Below are 21,039 nucleotides of genomic sequence, written 5' to 3' on the forward strand. Positions count from 1 at the left end.
ACTGTAAAAGATATCATATCATAGTTATAAAATTATTATTATAGTCGTTTATCAAACAGTAGATATAGACATGAAAAATTTGGCATCTTTTCCTTATAATTATACTAAATAATCTTATAATTGTATATGAAAATAAATTAAGACTCATTTCACAAGGGCATTTTTGGGTATTCATTTAAAAAATTGTCCAAATTAATATTATTTTAAGATTTCGTTACTAAAACTATCAAATTAAAAAAGGTAAGTGTAATTTTTCAAACCTTAGGAGAGTTCAGTGAAATTGTTAGAAACGTCAGAAGAGGTTTTCGAAATTATCCCAAAGAACAATTTGGCAAACTAAAAAATTGGGTTAATTCCACATACCTCCCGTAAGGTTGTAGAACAAAAAGTTGTAGACAAGATTTATTTATGAAGGTAATTACTCAATCAGGCTACAAGTGAGGATACAATGTCAAGTTCCGGACGAGCTTTGAGGGTCGCTAAGACACTGTATCCTCACCTGTAACGACTTTTATGGAGCTTGATATATGTATATAACATGTTGCCAAAAGTCACCGCAGTGAGATTTAAAAATCGTTATTACCAAAAATAGTGGCAGAGCTTTCCTAATATCGCAAGGTATCTTCCTCGCACGTGGCTTCAATCTGTAGCCGGCGTTGTACAAGATAGACTTTTTCGTGGGCCTCTGTAGCCGCCGTGACCAAGCGCTATTGGTCTTTACATTGACCATGCACTGCAGCCCATTTTTCCTTTTGACTCTTTATAAATTACAGGTGAAAATATTTATTGTTGCAATAACATAAAAGAAAAGGTAATATGTCTATCGCGTCCTTGTCAGAGCTTGTGCTCTCCATCTATTTAAGCAGCTCCAACTTCCAAGATTCCTTCATAGCAAACAACATCAATTGTAGCTACTCTCTTCTCATTTTTCCCCTACATTTCCATTACACTAACCAGGGACCATGTTGTTTGCTTGTGCTATTATTGCTCTCATTGTTGTGCTTTTCAGCCACTGGGTATACAGGTGGAGAAACCCCAAGTGTAACGGGGTATTACCGCCAGGCTCGATGGGATTACCAATTATAGGAGAAACAATTGAGTACTTCACCCCTTATGCATCGGATGATGTTCCACCATTCGTACAAAAAAGAGCGGCTAGGTATGTCTAACCCTTTTTTTTTCCGTCTCCTATTTTTCTTCTTACCCTTCTCATTTCTAACTATTCGATACAAAATTCGAATCTTAAATTAGATTGCGGAGAAAACTCTAATACCTTCTCCTAATCATCAGGCCATCCTCAATACTCCATTGGTTATCTAACCACTTTTTAACCAGCTATCACATATATATATTTTAATAATATGACAGCAGTAATAGTTAAGAATATTTTATCTTAACTAGCTTTTCTTTGTTTCCTTTTTTCCCTCTTTGGGAAATTTCAGGTACGGACCAATTTTTCGCACGAGTATAGTTGGGCAGCCAGTCGTTGTATCAACTGATGCTGACTTCAACTTCCGCGTCTTCCAGCAAGAAGGTAATGCTTTCCAAATTTGGTATACTGAGAGTCTCTTCCAGATAATTGGGAAACAAAGTGTACTTGCCCATCATGGAGGCTTCCACAAGTACCTCAAGAGCTTAACGTTCAAGCTTGTTAGCCCCGAAGCCTTAAGAGAGAAGCTAATATATGAAATGGATGCCAGCACTCAAGAATCTCTAAGTTCTTGGAGTAAACTTGGAAAATTAGATGCTAAAGATGGAACATCAGAGGTAAATTAATCAGCATGCTACTATTTGATTATATTAATCAGGATGAATTCGGACTGTACGTACAGAGCATTGCATGAAAAGTAGTAATGAACAATCTCATTTTCTCCAGTTGGTATTTAAATATGCTGCCAAGAAGATGCTTGGCTATGAAGAAAGCAAGGATCAGCAAAAATTGAGAGACAGTTATAAGGCATTCATGGATGGCTTGATCTCATTTCCTCTCAACATCCCTGGAACACCGTTCCATGCTTGCTTACAAGTAATCAATTGTTATTGTTGTTGTTCGTCATTTGGAATTCTTTTTATATTGAAAGATCGATGTTCACTATACCAACAAGAAAAAAAAAACATATTCATTATCAATATATGACTACGTAAAATATATATGCTTTCATAAATGCCGTATCAGATTGAACGAACTATATGGTTTTCATTTTCCAGGGACGTAAGAAAGCAATGAAGGTCATCAAGGACATCTTTGAGAGGAAGCGCTCGGGCAATGACACTTCGAAAGACTTTGTGGACCATTTACTTGAGCAAATAAAGAAAGAAGACACTTTTTTGAACGAAGAAATTGCGAGGGACCTGGTATTTTTGTTTCTATTTGCTGCCCATGAAACGACTTCAACAGCTTTGACTGTGGCCTTGAGGTATCTAGATGGCCATCCACGTGTTATGGCTGAACTAAAGGTCCGTGACTTTCCGAAACAATTTCTCCCGTTGTCATCTGTATTTACCCTTTAATTCTCCAATTCTTCTGCAAGTTCAATATTTAAATGATTAATATTCTATATATACCGATAGTGTGCATTGTTTTAAATATGAAAGATTACTTCATATTTAAATAGTCATTCGTTTTTGTAGAGAGAGCATGAAAATATTCTTAAAATGCGAGAAACGGAAGGTTCTGCTGTTTCTTGGAAAGAGTACAAGTCTATGACTTTCACACACATGGTACGCTCCAATTAACCAGACATTTCATTGTATCTATCATTTGAATCATATAGTGAGCTAGACCATTTACATCTTAAGTTTTGTTGTCTACTGTAGGTTATAAATGAAACACTTAGGCTTGCAAATATTACTCCTGGGATTTTGCGCAAAGTTGTCAAGGAAGTTGAAGTAAAAGGTACGCTTCAATATGTCATTTGGCATCTTCTTGAAAATCATTTGTCACACTTTCTTTATTTTGGACCAGTGATACCTTTCTCCTGCACAAAAAAGGAAAAAAAAAAAAGAAGAAAGAAAAACTCTCTTTAATAACTACTTGGGTTGGGCATTTTTTCATGGGAGTAAAAATATAGAAAATAAATGATTTGTTTCCTTGGTTCCTCTTTTCCACCATTATAACTTCCAGTTTTGACTAATAAGTGCGAATGATTTGCAGGGTATACAATTCCTGCTGGCTGGACGGTAATGGTTTGTCCATCATGTGTTCATTTGGATCCTAATGTATATGCAAACCCCCATGAATTTAACCCATGGCGATGGGAGGTAATTTGATCATCGACATATTTGAGCAATATATGCACACAAGAAAGATAAACTTACAAAACAAAAGTTAAACAAAATCAAGTAAAAATGATTTAGGGTTTTTCTGCTGTTTTTTCAATCAAAAGGGCAAAGAATTACACATGGGATCAAAAAATTTCATGGCATTTGCTGGTGGTACGAGGCTTTGCGTTGGTGCTGACTATGCAAAGGTGCAGATGTCAATTTTTCTGCATTACTTGGTCACAAAATACACGTAAGGATTTCCAAATCACAATTCCCACCATCTTCGCTTAAATACATATAGAAGAAGCTAATTCCTATATATTATAAATTGATGTCCACTTAACTTCTTCGATTTTTCAAGAAAGACTGTCTAATTTGAATTTTCAGCTGGAGAGTTACCAACGGAGCAGAGAGAATCCGGACACCTACTGGTATTCGTTACCCCAAGGGATTGCACATGGAGATTTCAGAGAACAAATAGATTTTAAGCTGGGCGCGTACGAATAAAGCCTGTACTTTCAGAAGCGTATTTATGATGCAGTAATTTACCGTCATATTGTAATTTACCTTACTTTGCAATATTGTAAGTGCCTAATAAACAACATTTTACGTGGTGTCTTTCTTGACACTATTGTAATTGTTGAAGATGTTATAATAGTTGCAGTTTGAGCTTCGACTAATTGTTTTTCTTCACCAAAATCGATGCAATGATCTTATTTATGAGGACAAATCAAGCCAAGAAACAATACATGTATATGTATGCAGTAAATATTGCTCCTTACATCTTATAAAGTTTGTCGCAGTTCAAGAATTACAATTTTTATTAATAGTGGATAGAATTTGAAACTTGATGTGTAGTTTCTAACTCATAAAGAATTGTGGGGCTATGATATTTGTTCAATCCTAGGTTTTGTGGAAAATCTTAGATATTTGAAAGTTTTACCAAATCTTAGATTGTTGTGATTTTAATTACTTGATAACTGTTACATACTACAAAAAAGTAGTTGTTTTACTTTCTTGATAATAGTACGTGGACTCAAAAAAAAAAAACATGCATTGAACTTTTACGGAGTGCCTGAGGAGTAAATGACTAAATGAAGAAATTAAATAGAAATATATCAACTAATTTATATAAATGACAAATAATTTAGAACCATCCAACAAAGAAAGTATGCAATATCAATGGGATGGAGGGGATTTTGGCCTGACCCTCTTTATCATGGAATTGTATGTTATTGGCCTTCCCACTGTAGGAACGTCAATCCGGTGCCATTCAACCACGACACGTGTTGCTCCCAAAACTCCGACGTGTTTTTTCTTCTCTCTTCCCCACAGCCACAAACACCAGAGCAAACTCCGGCAGGTTGACAGAAAGACTAAATCCCTCTTTGAGTAGTAAGTAGAGGTACTTTCTTACCAAAAAAAAAAAAAAAAGTAGAGGTACTAACCCTTGATATACAGTTTTTTTAGATTTTCCTTTCCTTTAAATTAGGATAAATTTGATTATAAAAATATTATTGCCTAAAAAAATTGATGCACAGCGGGTGCAGGTGAAATAACTGATGCATCTATTTTTTTAACAAAAAAACATGATTGACCTCAAAATCACCAAAATCTTACTATTTTTTTGCCTGTATTAACAACATGCTTCCAAGTCTCCATCAAAGAACTTTCAAGCTGTACAGAAGTAATTGACATAAAAAAATAAAAGAATAAAAATAAACTCTTGGGCCACACCTCATAATTTGGTGGACACGAAGTGGGGGATGGTCATAATTTACCACACTACAATTGGCCCCTTTAGTAGATCTAATCCAGGATGACAAATTACGAAAACAACTTGCATTTTGGACTCCTCCGAATGAGTGTGAGAGTCTTTTATAGGAATGGCATATGTGAAAGTATAGAAGTGAAATTAAGTTTAGGTAATCGATTAGAAATGGAACATATGTGTAAGCCCGTAGGGGTTCATTGGGGCGGGAGCGGGGAGGGGGGGGATTTTTTCGCCCCGTTTCTAGGGTATACTCCCCCGACCCAACCCCACCCCGCCACCTGTTTGAAAAAAAAAAATATATATATATATATATGTACATAATTATATATATATAATGATATTATCAATTATACTACTAATTATACATGTCTATTAATACAAATTATTAATTATTTATACTAAATTTATTAATACATTTATGTTAAATTCCTAACTATACTTAATACAATAACACTTTTTTTTCTAAAAAAAAATACAATAATAATTTAGTGATTGTATTTGTATCAAAAGTGAAAACTTGATTATTTTAGTTATATTTGTTTTATCATATTAGATTGTATTCAAATAACCTTTGTTTAATTATTTTTATGAGTTTCAATTGTGAAGTTACAATGAATAATAATTTGGTGATATGTTGATATTTTAGTACTTGATTATTTGCTCAAATTTAATTATAATAAAATTTTTTTAACCCCATGGGTGCCCCGGCAGGAGAAGCGGGGCAGGGCGGGGGACGGGGTGGGGCGGGGGGAATTAAAATGCAACGGGGCGGGGGTTGGGGGAGGTGTCCCCTACTCTTGTGACACGTAATGTGAGGAACGTCTCATGCAAAATTGTTTTATTCTATTCTTGTATGTTTAGGTACCTTGACAAAATTATTTTATTCGTGCATGTAAGTCTATTCTTTGTTGCGAATATTTTCTCACCAATTTTTGTGGCTTCACCTGTCTATTTCTTAGATTTTCCTCGACCACTTGATCAGCATATACTTTATGAAAACTCTTTTGGGCTGATTATTTATTTAATACCACAAATGATCATCCATTTCAAGAAATGAAGCACTATCATCTAGGCATGGAGATATGTTTCTTTTCGTCATTCTTTCTCGCTTGACTTTTCCTGAATTTTTCCTTGTAGTTTTAGTTTCAAATTTTTGCTTCAAAGGAAAAAATATGAGCAACAATTAAGAACATATTACAATAATCAAAAGATCTAACTAAGGGTCTGTTTGATAATATAAAAAAGTGCTGAATCTGAATTTTTTCAGACATTCAGATGTTTTGAGTGTTTGATAAATGAAAATCCATTTGCTGAACTTGTTAAGTAGTGTTGAACTTGTGTGTATTTTTTTCAGCATAAGAATCCTAACTGAATGCTTAATTCTAATAAGAATTAATAGAATTACTTCAATTTCCTTATCTTATCTTCCAAATCTACCCTTGTTTGTTAATTATGTTTAAAATTCTTATCTAATTAAACAATCTAATATTCTCTATCTAATGATTTTCTATTTCTTTTTTTTCCCTTTTGAATGATTTTCACATCTTCTCCATACTCCTCATATAATATATTTCATCTTTTATATTAATTTGATTTTAAAATATATATTATCATTTTCATACCTAACATTTTTAGCTAATTAAATCATAGGTTCTATTTCTTTTTTGGATGAAAAAATATAAGGGCAAATTTGTCAAATTTAACTTATCAAGCATTCAGTTATAAATGTTTATCAAACAGTATAAATAGGTTTAACATTAAAATTCAGACATTCATATATTTCTTTTCAGTGCTTAAAATTCAGCAAATTAATTGTTTCAGTATTCAGATTTCAGAATTCAAACATTAGAATTCAGATTCAGTTTTATCAAACGGAACTTAAGTGAACTAAAAAGCGGCAAATTGTAATGACTAAATTACCCAAAAATTGATAAACAAATTAAAAAAAGACTTTTGTTAGTAAAGAAGAGAGAGAAGGGCCAAATCAGAAGTCCATTCTTTCACTATTTCAACCAGGAGCGTCAAATTTGGCTTCCAAAAAGCATAGACGTATTCCCTTTGACTAAAATGAATAAGATATTCAGGTTCCTGATTCTCTCTCTCTCTCTCTCGATATTCAGGTTCCTGACTAAAATGAACTATGATAAGCGTCCAGCTAATCCAGATTCAGCTTTGAGGGTCGCTAAGACATATCTATAACACGTAATTATTACCAAAAATAGTGGCAGAGAGCTTTCCCTCCAGCTAATCCACATTCAAATATATCCTCACTTGCAGCTTAATTGATTAATTACTTTGTAATTAAACCTCTGCAACTTTTTGTTCCTAACTTTAATGTCAATTCAACTTTTTGTTACTACTACAAGTCTACAAGTCAATAAGAAACAACAACATGAGTCAGCGACAGAAGAATTTTAAGAATTATTTATTATACACAAAAAAATACTTTTCAGAGGAAGAAAATATCTAGTTGCAGGTCTCCTCTGCAAGACTAGTCAAACTGCTCTTTCACTCCGACAACGACGTCGCGGCACGGCTGTTTGTCTATAATTCAACAGGCATTGCCCTCCGATGACATTCAACGAATTAAAGAAAGCAATGAAGGTCATCCACGACATCTTTGAGAAGAAGCGCTCAGGCAATGATGGAGCTACGAATGACTATGACTTTGCGGACCATTTACTTGAGCAAATAAAGAAAGAAGGCACTTTTTTGAATGAGGAAATTGCGAGGGACCTGGTATTTTTGTTTCTATTTGCTGCCCATGAAACGACTTCAACTGCTTTGACTGTGGCCTTGAGGTATCTAGATGGCCATCCACGTGTTATGGCTGAACTAAAGGTCCATGACTTTCCGAAACAATTTCTCCCGTTGTTATCTGTATTTACCCTTTAATTCTCCAATTCTTGTGCAAGTTGAATACTTAAATGATTAATATTTTATATTTACTGACGGTATACATTGTTATGATTAGATGTTTACACTAACAAAATATGAAATATTACTTCATATTTAAATAGTCATTCATTTTTGTAGAGAGAACATGAAAATATTCTTAAAATGCGAGAAACAGAAGGTTCTAGTATTTCATGGAAGGAGTACAAGTCTATGACTTTCACACACGTGGTACGTTCCAATTAACCAGACATTTCATTGTATCTATCATTTGAATCATATAGTGAGCTAGACCATTTACATCTTAAGTTTTGTTGTCTACTGTAGGTTATAAATGAAACAGTTAGGCTTGCAAATATTGCCCCTGGGATTTTGCGCAAAGTTGTCAAGGAAGTTGAAGTAAAAGGTATACTTCAATCTGTCACTTGGCATCTTCTTGAAAATCATTTGTCACACTTTCTTTATTTGGACCGGTGATGCCTTTCTCCTGCAGGAAAAAGAAAAAAGAAAAACTCTCTTTAGTAACTACTTGGAAAATATAGAAAATAAATGATTTGTTTCCTTTGTTCTTCTTTTCCTCCATTATAACTTCCAGTTTTGACTAATAAGTGCGAATGATTTGCAGGGTATACAATTCCTGCTGGCTGGACGGTAATGGTTTGTCCATCATCTGTTCATTTGGATCCTAATGTATATGAAAACCCACATGAATTTGACCCATGGCGATGGGAGGTAATTCGATCATCGACAGATTTGTGTAATATATGCACACAAGAAAGATAAACTTACAAAACAAAAGTTAAACAAAATCAAGTAAAAATGATTCAGGGTTTTTCTGCTGTTTTTTCAATCAAAAGGGCAAAGAATTACACGCGGGATCAAAAAATTTCATGGCATTTGCTGGTGGTACGAGGCTTTGCGTTGGTGCTGACTATGCAAAGGTGCAGATGTCAATTTTTCTGCATTACTTGGTCACAAAATACACGTAAGGATTTCCAAATCACAATTCTCACCGTCTTCACTTAAATACAGATAGAAGAAGCTAATTCCTATATAGTATAAATTAATGTCCACTTAACTTCTTCGGTTTTTTAATATGCATGATTGCAAGAAGAAAGTGATAACTGATAAAAAAGCTTGTCTAATTTGAATTTTCAGCTGGAGAGTAGAGCTGCAAACGAACCGAGTCGAGTTGAGTTTTGGACTTATCGAGCCGAGCTCGGCTTAAAAATGGGTGAGTTCGAGTTCGAGCTCGAGCTCAACGAGCCTATAAGATTTGAGCTCGAGCTCGACTCGACTAAAAAAAGCTAAGCTCGAGCTCGACTCGTTAAGGCTCGCGAGTTGATGCTCGATTTTTGGCTCGCGAGCAGCTTGATTTGTGAGCTCGAATTTTTGACTCGTTAACGGCTCGTTTGCTCGAATTTTGGGAATTAATGTAACAAAAAAATTCATTTTATCAACTAATTCCTAACCAAATTATGAGCATAATCATTGCTTACAATTCATGCCTATAATTGACCATAATTTTTCACATTATCATAATCAAAAAAGGCCTACAAATTTTTCACTAAATACAATCATAAATTTAGAAATACATGCCATATAAGTCTAGAATTTAAATGCCCAACACTTCATACAAGTTCAACATTCTCGGTCACAAAATTTAATATCAGATAATAAGTAAATAACAACCAAAAGCAGACCAAGAACTTCTTACTACAGAAACTTATTGAATTACAAATTACAAACTAAGCACAGTCATTGAAGTCATTGAAGTCACGAACTTCTTCTCTTCTTAGAAATGTCAGAGGATTCATAGTCCCAGCTCCAACCTGCTCAATACGTCCAAAAATAAATAAGTGCCAATCAAGGAGCTATACAAAAACATCACTAGCATTCATTGGTTGCTCTTTCAGACCTGTACTCACTGAACATATAACTAAACTAATCAAGGGGACTGAATCTAGTACCTAGTTGAATGAGGAAAATCTACTCTGTAAGTTAACTAGACAACTTAAAGCAAGTATTTTACTCAAAGAGGGGAGGAAAACCTGAGCATCAAAATTGTAAACAATCCACAGCAACTGGACAACTGTCTTATAATTTAGAGGAGAAATTCATTCACATTCGAGTGCAAACTAGTCAGTCATATCAGCAGCTTATATTGATCATCCTAATTTTGTAGAAGCCACAGTTAAAATTTGGACAGGCCACCAAGACTAACAAGCGCAATTCTCGAAAAAATTCATTTTGTTTAAGCAAATCTCCATTGAAAAAAATTGACCATCTGCGACATGAATTAGATCAGACTAAGAATCCAAACGAGCACCATGCACACTCAATACTAACACCATTTCTATCCTAACAAGGATATAAACAGCAATAACTTGACCAATCCACAGCACCTGATAACCAACTGCACATTCAGCAATAACTTAGCCAAAACACGCCTTTTTGCTGAGAAAATTTTCTTTTACTTCTAATTGCATGCTTCTGCAAATACTCAACTAAGCCAGACACGTATAGAACTCAAAAGAAAATTTGAGAAGTAGCACAAACTGGAAGCTTACAATCTTGGTACTGAAAATGTAGGTGGAAAAACGCACCTACAGCCAATAATGCACCAATAAGCTGCAGCTGCTGCACAGCCAAGAAATCAGGCAAATAACTTCCATTTTAGTTGCAATGAAACCAGCCACCAAATAAATCATATACACATATAAAGAAACCAGCAGCCAAAAAACTGAGAATATAGATTACCTAAAACATGAAAAAGTTCAAGGAATAGGCAATGAAATCTCTTGTGCTGACTTCATTTTCTGCATAGTAAACAAAAATAATAAAGACCAAGATTAAGCCAACTATAAAACATATTGTAATAGATGAAAAACGTAATTTGTAACATAATTACCTTATCCCTTTTTTTCACCCCGTGTAGCCTACGACACCAATCCCCAACATACATCAACATCTCTACAGTTTCTGGAGCTAAAGAAGCACGGTAGGAGTCAAGCACTCTAGTTCCAGCACTAAATGTCGCTTCCGAAGCTACGGTGCTAATAGGAATGGCTAAAATATCTGCAGCTATCTTAGGCAAAATCTTGTATTTTGTTGTGCTTTTCCACCATTTCAAAGCATCTAAGTTGACAATATCCAGGCTCGACTTCTCCGTAGCACTGAGAAGGCCATCTTCAAAGTAGATACCTAGCTCATTTTTCTCTGGTTGAACGGGTTCCACAGTAGCAATGTGAGATAGAAATTCACACATTCCAGTAACATGTGTCATTGTAGAGGATGAACTATTGCTACTCTTGCTACCTGGTTCATTTGTCACTACTTGAGAGCTTCCTCCAGAATCTTTTGAACTTGAAACATGCATCTCCACATACTCGGCATATAAATCATACAAAGCTTGCCGGACTTTATTTATATTCGTTTGCACTTAATGTGAAGGATATATCAGTGGAAAGAAGTAGTTGATAACTCGCATCTTGAGCCTAGGATCCAAGATGGCTGCTATGGACATCATTAGGTCACACTCACCCCAATACTTGTCAAATTTCATCTTCATCTTCCAAACCATTGCTTGAATAAAGCTGTCTTCATCATTTGCTTTGCGATCTAGAAGCGTTTTTATCCGACAAACTTCATTTAAATATAAATTAGCTGTCGGATAATCACTCCCAGATATTATATGAGTCGCATTTCAAAAAACTCCTAAAATACTGCACACCTTTTTTACCTTTTCCTAATCTTCTGTGGAAGGACAGAAAGTATAGCTTGGCTCTCTGTCTTTGAATCTCGAAAACACCTCATTGAACATGAGAGCACAAGCTAGCATCTCATAGGTCGAATTCCACCTTGTTTTGCAGTCATAAATCAGCACTCTTTCAGGCAATCGTAGCTGGTGTACAATTTCACCAAAGATCAATCGTCTCCCTTCAGTTTTGTTTACAAACTCTACACTTGCCCTTATGTCATGACTTATTTCTTCAATTTCACTAAGGCCATCTTGAACCATCAGGTTAAGTATGTGAGCACAACATCTCACATGGAATAACTTTCCTTTGGCCAACAAGCACTTGTTTGTCGAGAAGGTGTCCTTCAAACATCGTAGTGCGGTGTCATTATTTGACACGTTATCAACTGACACTGTATAAATTTTGCTTTCAATGCCCCAATCCAACATGCATTTGTAAATAGCATCTGCAATGCCAATGCCCGGACGTGGAGGGGGAACATGCACAAAGTTGAGAACCCGTTTTTGTAATCTCCACTGGCTGTCAATCCAATGTCCAGTTATAACCATGTATTCAATTTTTTGGTTCTTGGACTTCCAAAGGTCTGTGGTCAAGCTGATTTTCTTGACTTTACTTAACAAATGCTTCAATTTCTGCTTTTCTCTCTCATACACAGAAAGACAATCTTTCTTGTTGGTAGTCCGACTGATTTTTTGCCATTCAGGCATCCCCTTTTTCATCATTAAGTTGAAGCCATCTTCCTTCACAATTGAAAAGGGATGCTCATGCATAAGCACCCACTCAGCTGCGCTTTGTCTCATGGCAGCCATGTCAAACTTGCCAGTATGAAGGAGGGAATGAGCATTTGAGCTAGAATCAGTGGCTGGAAAATTGAGTTTTTGTTGGTGTGCCTCTATTATTTTGAGCTTCTCCAATCGTTTTGGACAATTTTTCCGATGCCTTAATAAACTTGAAGTTGTACCGATCTTCGTCTTTTTGAATCTAGACTGGCAATGCTTACACTCTGAGTAAATTTTCTTCTGAGGCCCAACTTCCACATCTTCGAAATCATCCCATGCTTCAGATTTTCTGGCTCTCTTTTTCTTATTAAAAGCGTCTAAAGTATCACCTTCAATAGCATCTTGGTTTGATCTTTGAACAGGTGCTTGTGTATCACCTTCTAATTGCTCCTCTTCGCTTCCTAATTCTTCATCGCCAAGAGAGTATTCCAACTCTTTCTCGTTGTCATTTCCACCCTCTGTATCAATGATATTCATAGGACTAGTGGAATTTGCACCAGTCCTACCTAGCTGTGAAGACACATCTTCGGCAAACTTATCCATATTATGATCCAACTATGAACAAAGGAAAATAACAAAACATGTTTAGACAGCCATCTTTTACTCTCAAACATTCAATGCTATAAAACACATAGAATTAACAAAAAAAATAGCACTTAACCAGCCCCAAAAAAATAGCACTTAACTGCAAAAAAAAAAGCGCTCTAGTTCCAGCACTTAACATTGATCAACAATGCTAACATTTTAGCACAATAATAACATTTCAGATACATTGTGAGCTCAAGAGGTTCACCCAATAACAATGCCAAGTTTTATTTTCCTGAAGTTTACTAGAGACACATTCACGGTAAACGGCAGCAAGCCCCTGCTTTTTCATCAGGTTATACTACCGACGAGTCCAATGAAAAACCCCAGAAAAACCTACAGGACCAATAAATAACTAAAAAAAATACATACAGAGCAGTTTACAAACAGGGGTTTATATGTGAGATACAAACCTACAGCTGGTTATGTTAGTATACATATGTTGTGAGATACAAAATAATGATCTGAAGAAGTATACGTAGGTTTCCCTGGTAAAGATTTTGTATCTTCATTGCATATGGAATTTTACCCATTCAAGGATACTTGAGAGCTAATTGAGGTGCAGAAGTTTCGCAAAACAAATTTTAAAAGAGCAGCAGGCCTCAAAGATCTTGGTGGATAGAAAATCATCAGGTGGGTAGATAAATTACCCATCAAGAGTAGCAAATATCTATTTCTCACATCACAGGCCCTTCTCTTTCAATTTTTGAAAAATTGCCGAAACATTCCACTCAGATGCATCATGTCATCTGTTCAGTGCTAATACGGATTTCAAAACGAGAAAGTTAAAAAAATGCTGCTTAACATGCATAAAAACCATTAATTATGTAGATTGGCTGGGCAGGAGATGAGCAACAGGTGATGCTGGTGCTGTGGGGTCAGAAGTAGTTGGTGGTTTTTTATCATTCTTACGGAGAATGATAAATGGGAATCCGTTTGATTTTTTCATCACTCCCATGATCACCAGTTCACCACCACTACCCCAACTGGGCTAAAATCTTTGCCACAGCAAGACATAGTAGCAAATCAATTTAAGTAGGAAAAGATAGTTTTTACATGTTATTTTCCAAAACTATATATCAAAAGATAAGAAAATCAGTAGATAAAAAAATTATAAAAAAAATTGTATCCTTGTCACCAAAAAATCCTAAAAGCATAGGAGGAATGATTCGGAGCTAAAGGTAGACAACACACGCAGGTGTGCAAAAAAAAAGAAAAAAGCAATAATTTGAGCTCAAAAATGTTATTTCAGCATCTACTCCAGCTAAAATACCAGTTAAATTAACTAGAGGGAAGCAACAAACTTCAGACAAGAGAAAGGAAGACGAAGGGAAAGGAACGCCGAACGGCCCGAACCAACCTTAAATTGGAAATCAAATTGAGGGCTTTAAGATGCGCCGTGGAGGAAGAAAGATGGTTAGCAGTCCTTAAGACGCACTGTGGAGGAAGCCAAGCCTCTGTCCGAATACAGCTGAGCCAACGACGAAGGCGAGTTGCAGTCGAATTGCTTCGAGAGGAAGAAGGTTTCTCTCGAATGAAGTCGAATTGCAGTCGAATGAGGCCTGAAGGGTAGCAGTGGCGGTGCCGCGGTGGTGGCTGTGGTCAGCGTGGTGCACTCGTGGGTGGTGACGGCGATGGCTAGGGCTTGAGAAGGTGTGAAGGAAAGACCAAACAGAGATGCGGTAGAGGAGAAGTAATAAGAAATGGAATTGGGGAAAGTAATTTTTGCTATGAGCGAGCCTCCGTCTGATACTCGAAGTCGAATTCCATCCCAATTCCCATGTTATAACTTAGTAATTAACTATATAAATAAGGGTATTTTTGTAATTTCACAAAGCTCGTCGAGCGGCTCAACGAGCTAACGAGCCTAATAGAGGATGGCTCGAATTCGACTCGATATAAACGAGCCACTCGAGTTTGAAGTGGATTAACTCGACTCGAGCTTTGACTCGAGCGGCTCGAAATCGTTTGGCACCCTACACTTGACGTCTCGGCGATGAGGTTTGACTAGTGATTGATAGCGTTAATGTGACCGCTACCGTCGTTAATAGTCAGAGGTATATTGGAGGCTCGCCGTCAGCCTGTCATCTGACCATAGTTCATGCATAGGTGTTCACATCCTGTCCATTAAATTCTCCTTTATAAATATTCTTCACCGTCTACAAGTCACACACGCATCACAAACTATCCAATCACTTGTACTTTTAACTCCCGAACTATAATTGACGTTAGCATCGAAATGAGATTGAGGGACAAGACCCCGGTCCTCTTAATGTATTTTGGCAGGTGAGTCTGTCCATCCAGAAATCACCTCGTCCGTCCAGAATTATCTCGTCATTACACAAAGACTGGGATAGGCACATCAAATTTGTGTAAAAAGACATTTGCTAATTTTACATGTGTCACAAAACAGCAATCAATTCTCCCGGTGCAGCAAATCAAGGTCTTTTTTCTTAAAAAAAAATTAAATCGATATATTTTTCTAGAATATACGGTCACATCAAGGTGAAGGAAATTGTTTACATGATAAATCATCAGATGTAATCTGAGCATAAAGTAAGAGGTTCAATTTATGGACAATTCAATTCACATTTTTCACCAAGTCGAAAGCCTATTTTGTGCTTGTTCCAGTCCTTTTTTCGTCGGCTAGTTGAGTTCCGTATTAAAATTTGATTGAGAAACCCACGTGAATGAAAAAGAGACGGCGGTACAAATGCAACAAAGTATCTAGTGTGTACCTGATCATCATATTTGGCCTGGTCGCTATTTGTGTTTGTCTTCGAATCGCATTCGTAAACTTTTAACAACTCAATGGCCGGATTTATGAGGAAGATACTGACCAATTCAGCGCGGAGAAGCAAAAAGGAAGAAACGCTAGTTACTACTAATTTTCTCTAAAGTGATAAACAAAGGAACGCAGAGCCTGAAAAATAAGACTAAAAACTTGCTCATGGAACACAAATTGGCCGCAACCGATCTTCTGTACCACACCCTGTCTCACATCCTGTCCCACTTCTTATAATCTTGCCAAGTGTCCCTTGATAAACCAAACCCTCAAACAACCCAACTCGGACCATGTTAAATTGATTAATCGATTAACCAAATAGAAAACTTAATCTCTTTAACCAAAATCAAGTAAAATAAAAACTCTTTAACCAAAATTACAATTTATCAAGGGAAAAAATCCTAAAACCCAAACAACCTTTGTCCTTTCTTCATCATCTTCACCATTCAAACAGACAACTTGATGATCCGTTGCTGCCCTTTCTCCTCTTTTAAACCAAGTCTGAACTCATATAGATTATTCTATTCTTGTTCTTGAATATTTCAGCCAAAGAATAAATTACTGATATTGGAAAAAAAAGAAAAATATTTTCATTTCTTGAATTTGTTTCGCGTTGTGGAAAGTCGTCAGATTGGTTTTAGAGAAACCAAGAAAGATTCGTGTTAATGCATCTTTCACTATGGAAGCCTATATCATTCTCGTGCAACCTTGATGATGGATAAGAAGAGCTGGAGAGGAAAAGGTTCTTGGGTGGAGGAGGAGAAGTGGCGTAAGGTAAAGCCATCAACTCTCAAGAATTCATTCCTGACTTTAATGAAGCCTTCAATAAGTTCTTGACTTTGTACCCAAAGTTCCAATGTTCAGAGAGAATTGACCAATTGAGATAAGATGAGTACAGTCACCTATGTGATCCAGGTGCAAAGGTATGCCTTGATTACTGAGGTTACTGGTTGTTTTCTTATTTTCAAACGCTACAGTATTGGGATTCATCTGCATTTAGTTTAAAGGAAATTACTACAAATTTGAGCAATCATGCACTTCATGGGGGTGCAGAGGAAGGTACTGTGGAGCATGTTATTAAAAGCAAAATTATGGATTACTGGAACATTCTTGAGAATGAGTATGTACTTGTTTTTACTGTTAGTCGAGAATTTGCATTTAAATTGCTGGCTGAATCTTATCCTTTCCATTCGAACAAGACGCTGTTGACTATGTTCGACCATGAGAGCCAGTCTGTGAGTTGGATGGTTGAATGTGCTAAAGAGAATGGTGCAAAGGTGTACAGGGCCTGGTTTATGAACATATACTGATATACATGGTACAACATTAGCAGCAAGGGAGGCTACCTTTTGATATCTTTTTTTGAATTTCAATAGTTTCTTTCAAACATTATGGGAAAAAGTCCAAAGGCTCTCTTACTTTGGCACAAATCAAATACAGCAACTATAGTCACAGTACTTTGGGACTCTTATTCCCTACTATGATGAGATGATGGAGCTGGTTCAAATCATTTGCATATGTTTACATCTCCAGATGTCAAAGTTCTATCTCTATCTGTCAAAGGCGAACTAGATCAGAGTGGAATTGGAAAAGAATCATAGACGGAGGACAATCCTTCTGCAGTGTTCCTCATGTCAATTGATTCACTTGGCCATGAAATACTAATTCTCCAAAGAATCAAATGGAAGCTCAGATGCAAAAAACAGATTCTCTACCACGGAACAAAGGCTGCACAACAAAATTTTGATTTTGCCAGTCTTTGATTCTTTTATTAACTGATTTGCTGATTAGTGGTTTTACTCATTTACCAAACTGTATATACATGTTAAAATAAGTTGGTTATCTAGTTTTCAGATTCGGGAAGCTCTTCTTACTTGTCATCAGATTGTACAAAGTTGTGTATACATCTTAAATCTAAAATGATAGTTCATATGGTATTCTTTTGCAATATCATCTTCTCACCTATCAATTTTAGAGCACTGATGTACCCGAAAACATGAAAAATGTGCAAGTAAACACATTAATAAACAACGGTCTAGCGGATCAAGCTTTAGCACACTTCTCAATTTGAATTGGTATAATGAGCAATGTAAATGATCATCTGTTTCATGAGAAAGGAACCCCAAGCAATTTAGTAGAAGTAGAAATGCTCGATGGGAAATTCTGCAATATCTGATCAGCTGTGGTGCATACTCACAATGATCCTTAGTCATTAAAATCCTATTAACTTCAGAAAGTGTCTCAGAAAATGAACCACCAAGACCAGCAGCTTTCTCTTCAGACATAAAACTGCATAAATTTGTTGTTGCACAGTATTCCTTGCAAAATATAACAAACTATTCATCTGAGTACCATAAACTTATGGCCAGGTATAGAAGAACCTGAGTTGTCTGCTTTAAACAGTGTATAACAACATAATCACATCTGAGTATCATAAACAAGTTATTACATATCTAATCTGTATAAACTTTTCAATTTTCTTAGTGCGACCTAAAGTTTCAATCAATAACAGGAATTGTACTTTCTCTATCAGATACTGAATAACTTCTCAACATAATAGGCATAAAGTAAATGCAAAAAGAAAAGGACAAATAATAAAATACGAACTAAGCATTTATGTAGAATCAATACATACATCACAATTAACACTCAAAAAATTAAAACTAATGAACCAAAATTGTAAGCCCATAAAACTAAAAAAAAAAAATTTACTTATAACAAATTTCCTGAGGAGTAAGTCCCTCTTCAAGAGCCTTATTCTCTGTAGCTGTTCAGTACTCATCCGTACCACATATTTATATCACATTGTATCTTCGTAACCTACATCCTGATTTTTGTATATATTTGAAAATCTATTCTCCACTAGTCTATTCAAAATCATATCTGAAGGATTTAAAAGCTTTCCACAGTTTTCACATTGATCTCCTTAGGAGACAGGAGATTGAATAAAATAAACCAACCCACTAGTCTTCCATTGGCATCAGACACCTCTCAGCATCAGTTTCAGATTTCTTTATCTAATAAAGAATGTTGTCTCCTTGAATTTTGTCGATACGTGACAATTTTTGCACTGGCATTTTTTGCATAACTTCACACCATCCAAGTTTTTTGCACTGATCATTCATCTTTAGTAACTTGTTGATCAGTATCATTATTTTTTTCCAGTTCTTGTGCCTACAAAAAACAAATGCTAAGTTAGCAAATGTATTGAATTATAATTATAACTTATCAAACTAATATATATATATATATATATATATATATAAGATTAAGTAATTAATCAAGATTTTTTCTTACTTGGACAAAACTCATTGATGCATGCTGGTGTGCTATTGAATTTGAAGACATCAAATCATAACCTTAGTAGAAGTTAGAGTCTAATGCCTGCCGAAAATTATAAGAAATAGAAAACCACACATATAAACAAACAGCTATAATCTTGCAAAAGTATAATACTAGGAAAAAATTAAGATAAATAAGAAACAACATGCAACTAATGGTTGACATAATATCTACAAAAAGCATACTATTTACTTAATTGCAATAATTGTGTCATGTTTTTAGCATATCGCCTATTGTAGATGTCTTCTATTGGAATTCTAAATTCATGATATAATTAAAGAGAGACAATCACAAATTAAAAATATCATTAAAAAAATATATCTTTAATATAGTTTAGTCATCTAAAGAATAAAATATTTAAATAAAAATTTAAAATGAATTATATATCTACTATGCTATACAAGACAAAAATGACGAATAACTATACCTGCTGTGGTGGTAATTCTCGAACAAAATCTTGAATTGTAGAAGAATTCATATTTGAATGAACAACATTATTTTCAAATTCCTATAATCATTTTTATCCAAATTATAAATGAGGATCCTAATACTATTTCTATGCTTATCATTCATCATAGAACTAAGGAATAAAAAAAAAGGTTATAGTCAAACAATAAAATAGCATTGTTCATATAAACTAAATAAATTGTCTAACCTGTAATCTTTTTTATGAAAACTTCTCTTTCACGTTGTATTTGCTTTTCTTAGTAGCCATTTTTAGTGCACTACTTGGTCTCTTGGTCGGTTTGTCAATGACTCTTTTTTCATTTTGATACTTTTTATTTTATTATAGTCGATTTCAGATGGATTAGTGTCAACATCTTGATACACACTTTTATTTTCTTCAATACGCACTTCTTTCCTTTTTTTTTTCCCTTGACAACATGCATTCATTTGTTCTGACATTTTTCAAAATTCATCTTTAGCAATTTGATAAGATTTATCATGTTCAGAAGCTTTTATCATCAGCTGCATATATAGATAGGATAACTCTTTGTAACGAAAACTTAATTTTGCCTTTAACTCCATTTCCGAGCTACTTTCACTGGAAACATGTACATTTTCTGTTTTAGCTGCTTTTGTCCATCTCTTCAATATATATGCATCATGAATTGTTTCAATATTCAGAGTCATCAATATTTTTAATGCATGTGAACACAAAAATCTAGCAAATTCAAATTTCTTACAACTACATGAAATTGAATTCGTGGATGAATCATAAGTTACAAGATGATGGAAAGTCTTACCATAAGATGTAACTCTGTAAATCACTTGATTTCATAATTCACCATCAACTTTCCATTTACAATCAATTCCTTTGCATAGATCGTCCTTAAGTTTTTCATAAATTTCATGTGTATATATACTTGTTGCATGCTGTAAAATCTTACACGGGAATGTCATTATCGGTGTACTTTGACTGCCTTTAAAATCTGCTACGGATTCATCATAACGACGATCATCTAACAGTTTTTGGAAGTGTTCAAAAAATTCAAGTAAGTCATGTTTACAATTTACATACTTCTTATAACATTGTTCATGGATTCACTTCGTTGGGTCGTGGTCATATCAGCATAAAAGGTTTCTCTCCCTTACACTAAAGCCCATTTCTCTTTTGTATTAAATATTTTCTTCAATCACTTGTTGTCTTCCAGACCATACATTTTTAATATTTCACTTCATCCCTCAAATAAATCATTATCATTTTCATAGTCATATATGCAGTAACTAAAATCTATCGCAAAATTTTAAAAATCTTTAAAGGCATCAGCTAGATGCATTGCTGCATTTTGATAGATATGTCATATACATAAGCGGTGATACGTTGTTGGCCATTGAGAAGCCAAAGCCGTT

The 21,039-nt window shown here is 35.2% G+C and overlaps 3 protein-coding genes and 3 non-coding genes across 6 annotated transcripts; 2 read left to right on the top strand and 4 right to left on the bottom strand.

Moving 5' to 3' along the window:
* Nucleotides 1–906: 906 nt before the first annotated feature.
* On the top strand, nucleotides 907–3,944 carry LOC113759716 (cytochrome P450 87A3-like). Its single transcript, XM_027302289.1, has 9 exons — nucleotides 907–1,159; nucleotides 1,443–1,767; nucleotides 1,877–2,026; nucleotides 2,209–2,457; nucleotides 2,632–2,721; nucleotides 2,818–2,896; nucleotides 3,155–3,261; nucleotides 3,387–3,514; nucleotides 3,652–3,944. Exons 1-9 carry the CDS (start codon nucleotides 963–965, stop codon nucleotides 3,743–3,745), a joined length of 1,419 nt encoding a protein of 472 aa, XP_027158090.1. The 5' UTR covers nucleotides 907–962; the 3' UTR covers nucleotides 3,746–3,944.
* Nucleotides 3,945–7,609: 3,665 nt separating this feature from the next.
* On the top strand, nucleotides 7,610–8,922 carry LOC113759742 (cytochrome P450 87A3-like). Its single transcript, XM_027302311.1, has 5 exons — nucleotides 7,610–7,879; nucleotides 8,075–8,164; nucleotides 8,261–8,339; nucleotides 8,559–8,665; nucleotides 8,791–8,922. The coding sequence occupies exons 1-5, from the start codon at nucleotides 7,610–7,612 to the stop codon at nucleotides 8,920–8,922; spliced, it is 678 nt and encodes a 225-aa protein (XP_027158112.1).
* Nucleotides 8,923–11,681: 2,759 nt separating this feature from the next.
* LOC113759743 (zinc finger BED domain-containing protein RICESLEEPER 2-like) lies at nucleotides 11,682–13,016 on the bottom strand. The gene has a single exon (XM_027302312.1). The coding sequence runs from the start codon at nucleotides 13,014–13,016 to the stop codon at nucleotides 11,682–11,684; it is 1,335 nt and encodes a 444-aa protein (XP_027158113.1).
* Nucleotides 13,017–13,213: 197 nt separating this feature from the next.
* Nucleotides 13,214–13,348, bottom strand: LOC113764285. The gene has a single exon (XR_003467563.1). It is a non-coding gene; the product is annotated as a small nucleolar RNA snoR74 (small nucleolar RNA).
* Nucleotides 13,349–13,656: 308 nt separating this feature from the next.
* LOC113764310 lies at nucleotides 13,657–13,749 on the bottom strand. Its single transcript, XR_003467582.1, has one exon. It is a non-coding gene; the product is annotated as a small nucleolar RNA SNORD24 (small nucleolar RNA).
* A 182-nt stretch (nucleotides 13,750–13,931) lies between these two features.
* Nucleotides 13,932–14,016, bottom strand: LOC113764271. The gene has a single exon (XR_003467551.1). It is a non-coding gene; the product is annotated as a small nucleolar RNA R12 (small nucleolar RNA).
* Nucleotides 14,017–21,039: the final 7,023 nt, after the last annotated feature.

The sequence above is a fragment of the Coffea eugenioides genome, chromosome 2, assembly GCF_003713205.1.
Source record: "Coffea eugenioides isolate CCC68of chromosome 2, Ceug_1.0, whole genome shotgun sequence".
In the NCBI taxonomy this organism is placed as follows: domain Eukaryota; kingdom Viridiplantae; phylum Streptophyta; class Magnoliopsida; order Gentianales; family Rubiaceae; genus Coffea; species Coffea eugenioides.

Coding starts and splice junctions, on each gene's coding strand:
- LOC113759742 (XM_027302311.1), top strand. CDS start 7,610: ATGACATTCAACGAATTAAAGAAAGCAATGAAGGTCATCCACGACATC. Junction 8,165..8,260: donor CTATGACTTTCACACACGTG/GTACGTTCCAAT, acceptor TGTCTACTGTAG/GTTATAAATGAAACAGTTAG. Junction 8,340..8,558: donor CAAGGAAGTTGAAGTAAAAG/GTATACTTCAAT, acceptor AATGATTTGCAG/GGTATACAATTCCTGCTGGC.
- LOC113759743 (XM_027302312.1), bottom strand. CDS start 13,016: ATGGATAAGTTTGCCGAAGATGTGTCTTCACAGCTAGGTAGGACTGGT.
- LOC113759716 (XM_027302289.1), top strand. CDS start 963: ATGTTGTTTGCTTGTGCTATTATTGCTCTCATTGTTGTGCTTTTCAGC. Junction 2,458..2,631: donor GTGTTATGGCTGAACTAAAG/GTCCGTGACTTT, acceptor TCGTTTTTGTAG/AGAGAGCATGAAAATATTCT. Junction 3,262..3,386: donor TTAACCCATGGCGATGGGAG/GTAATTTGATCA, acceptor TTCAATCAAAAG/GGCAAAGAATTACACATGGG.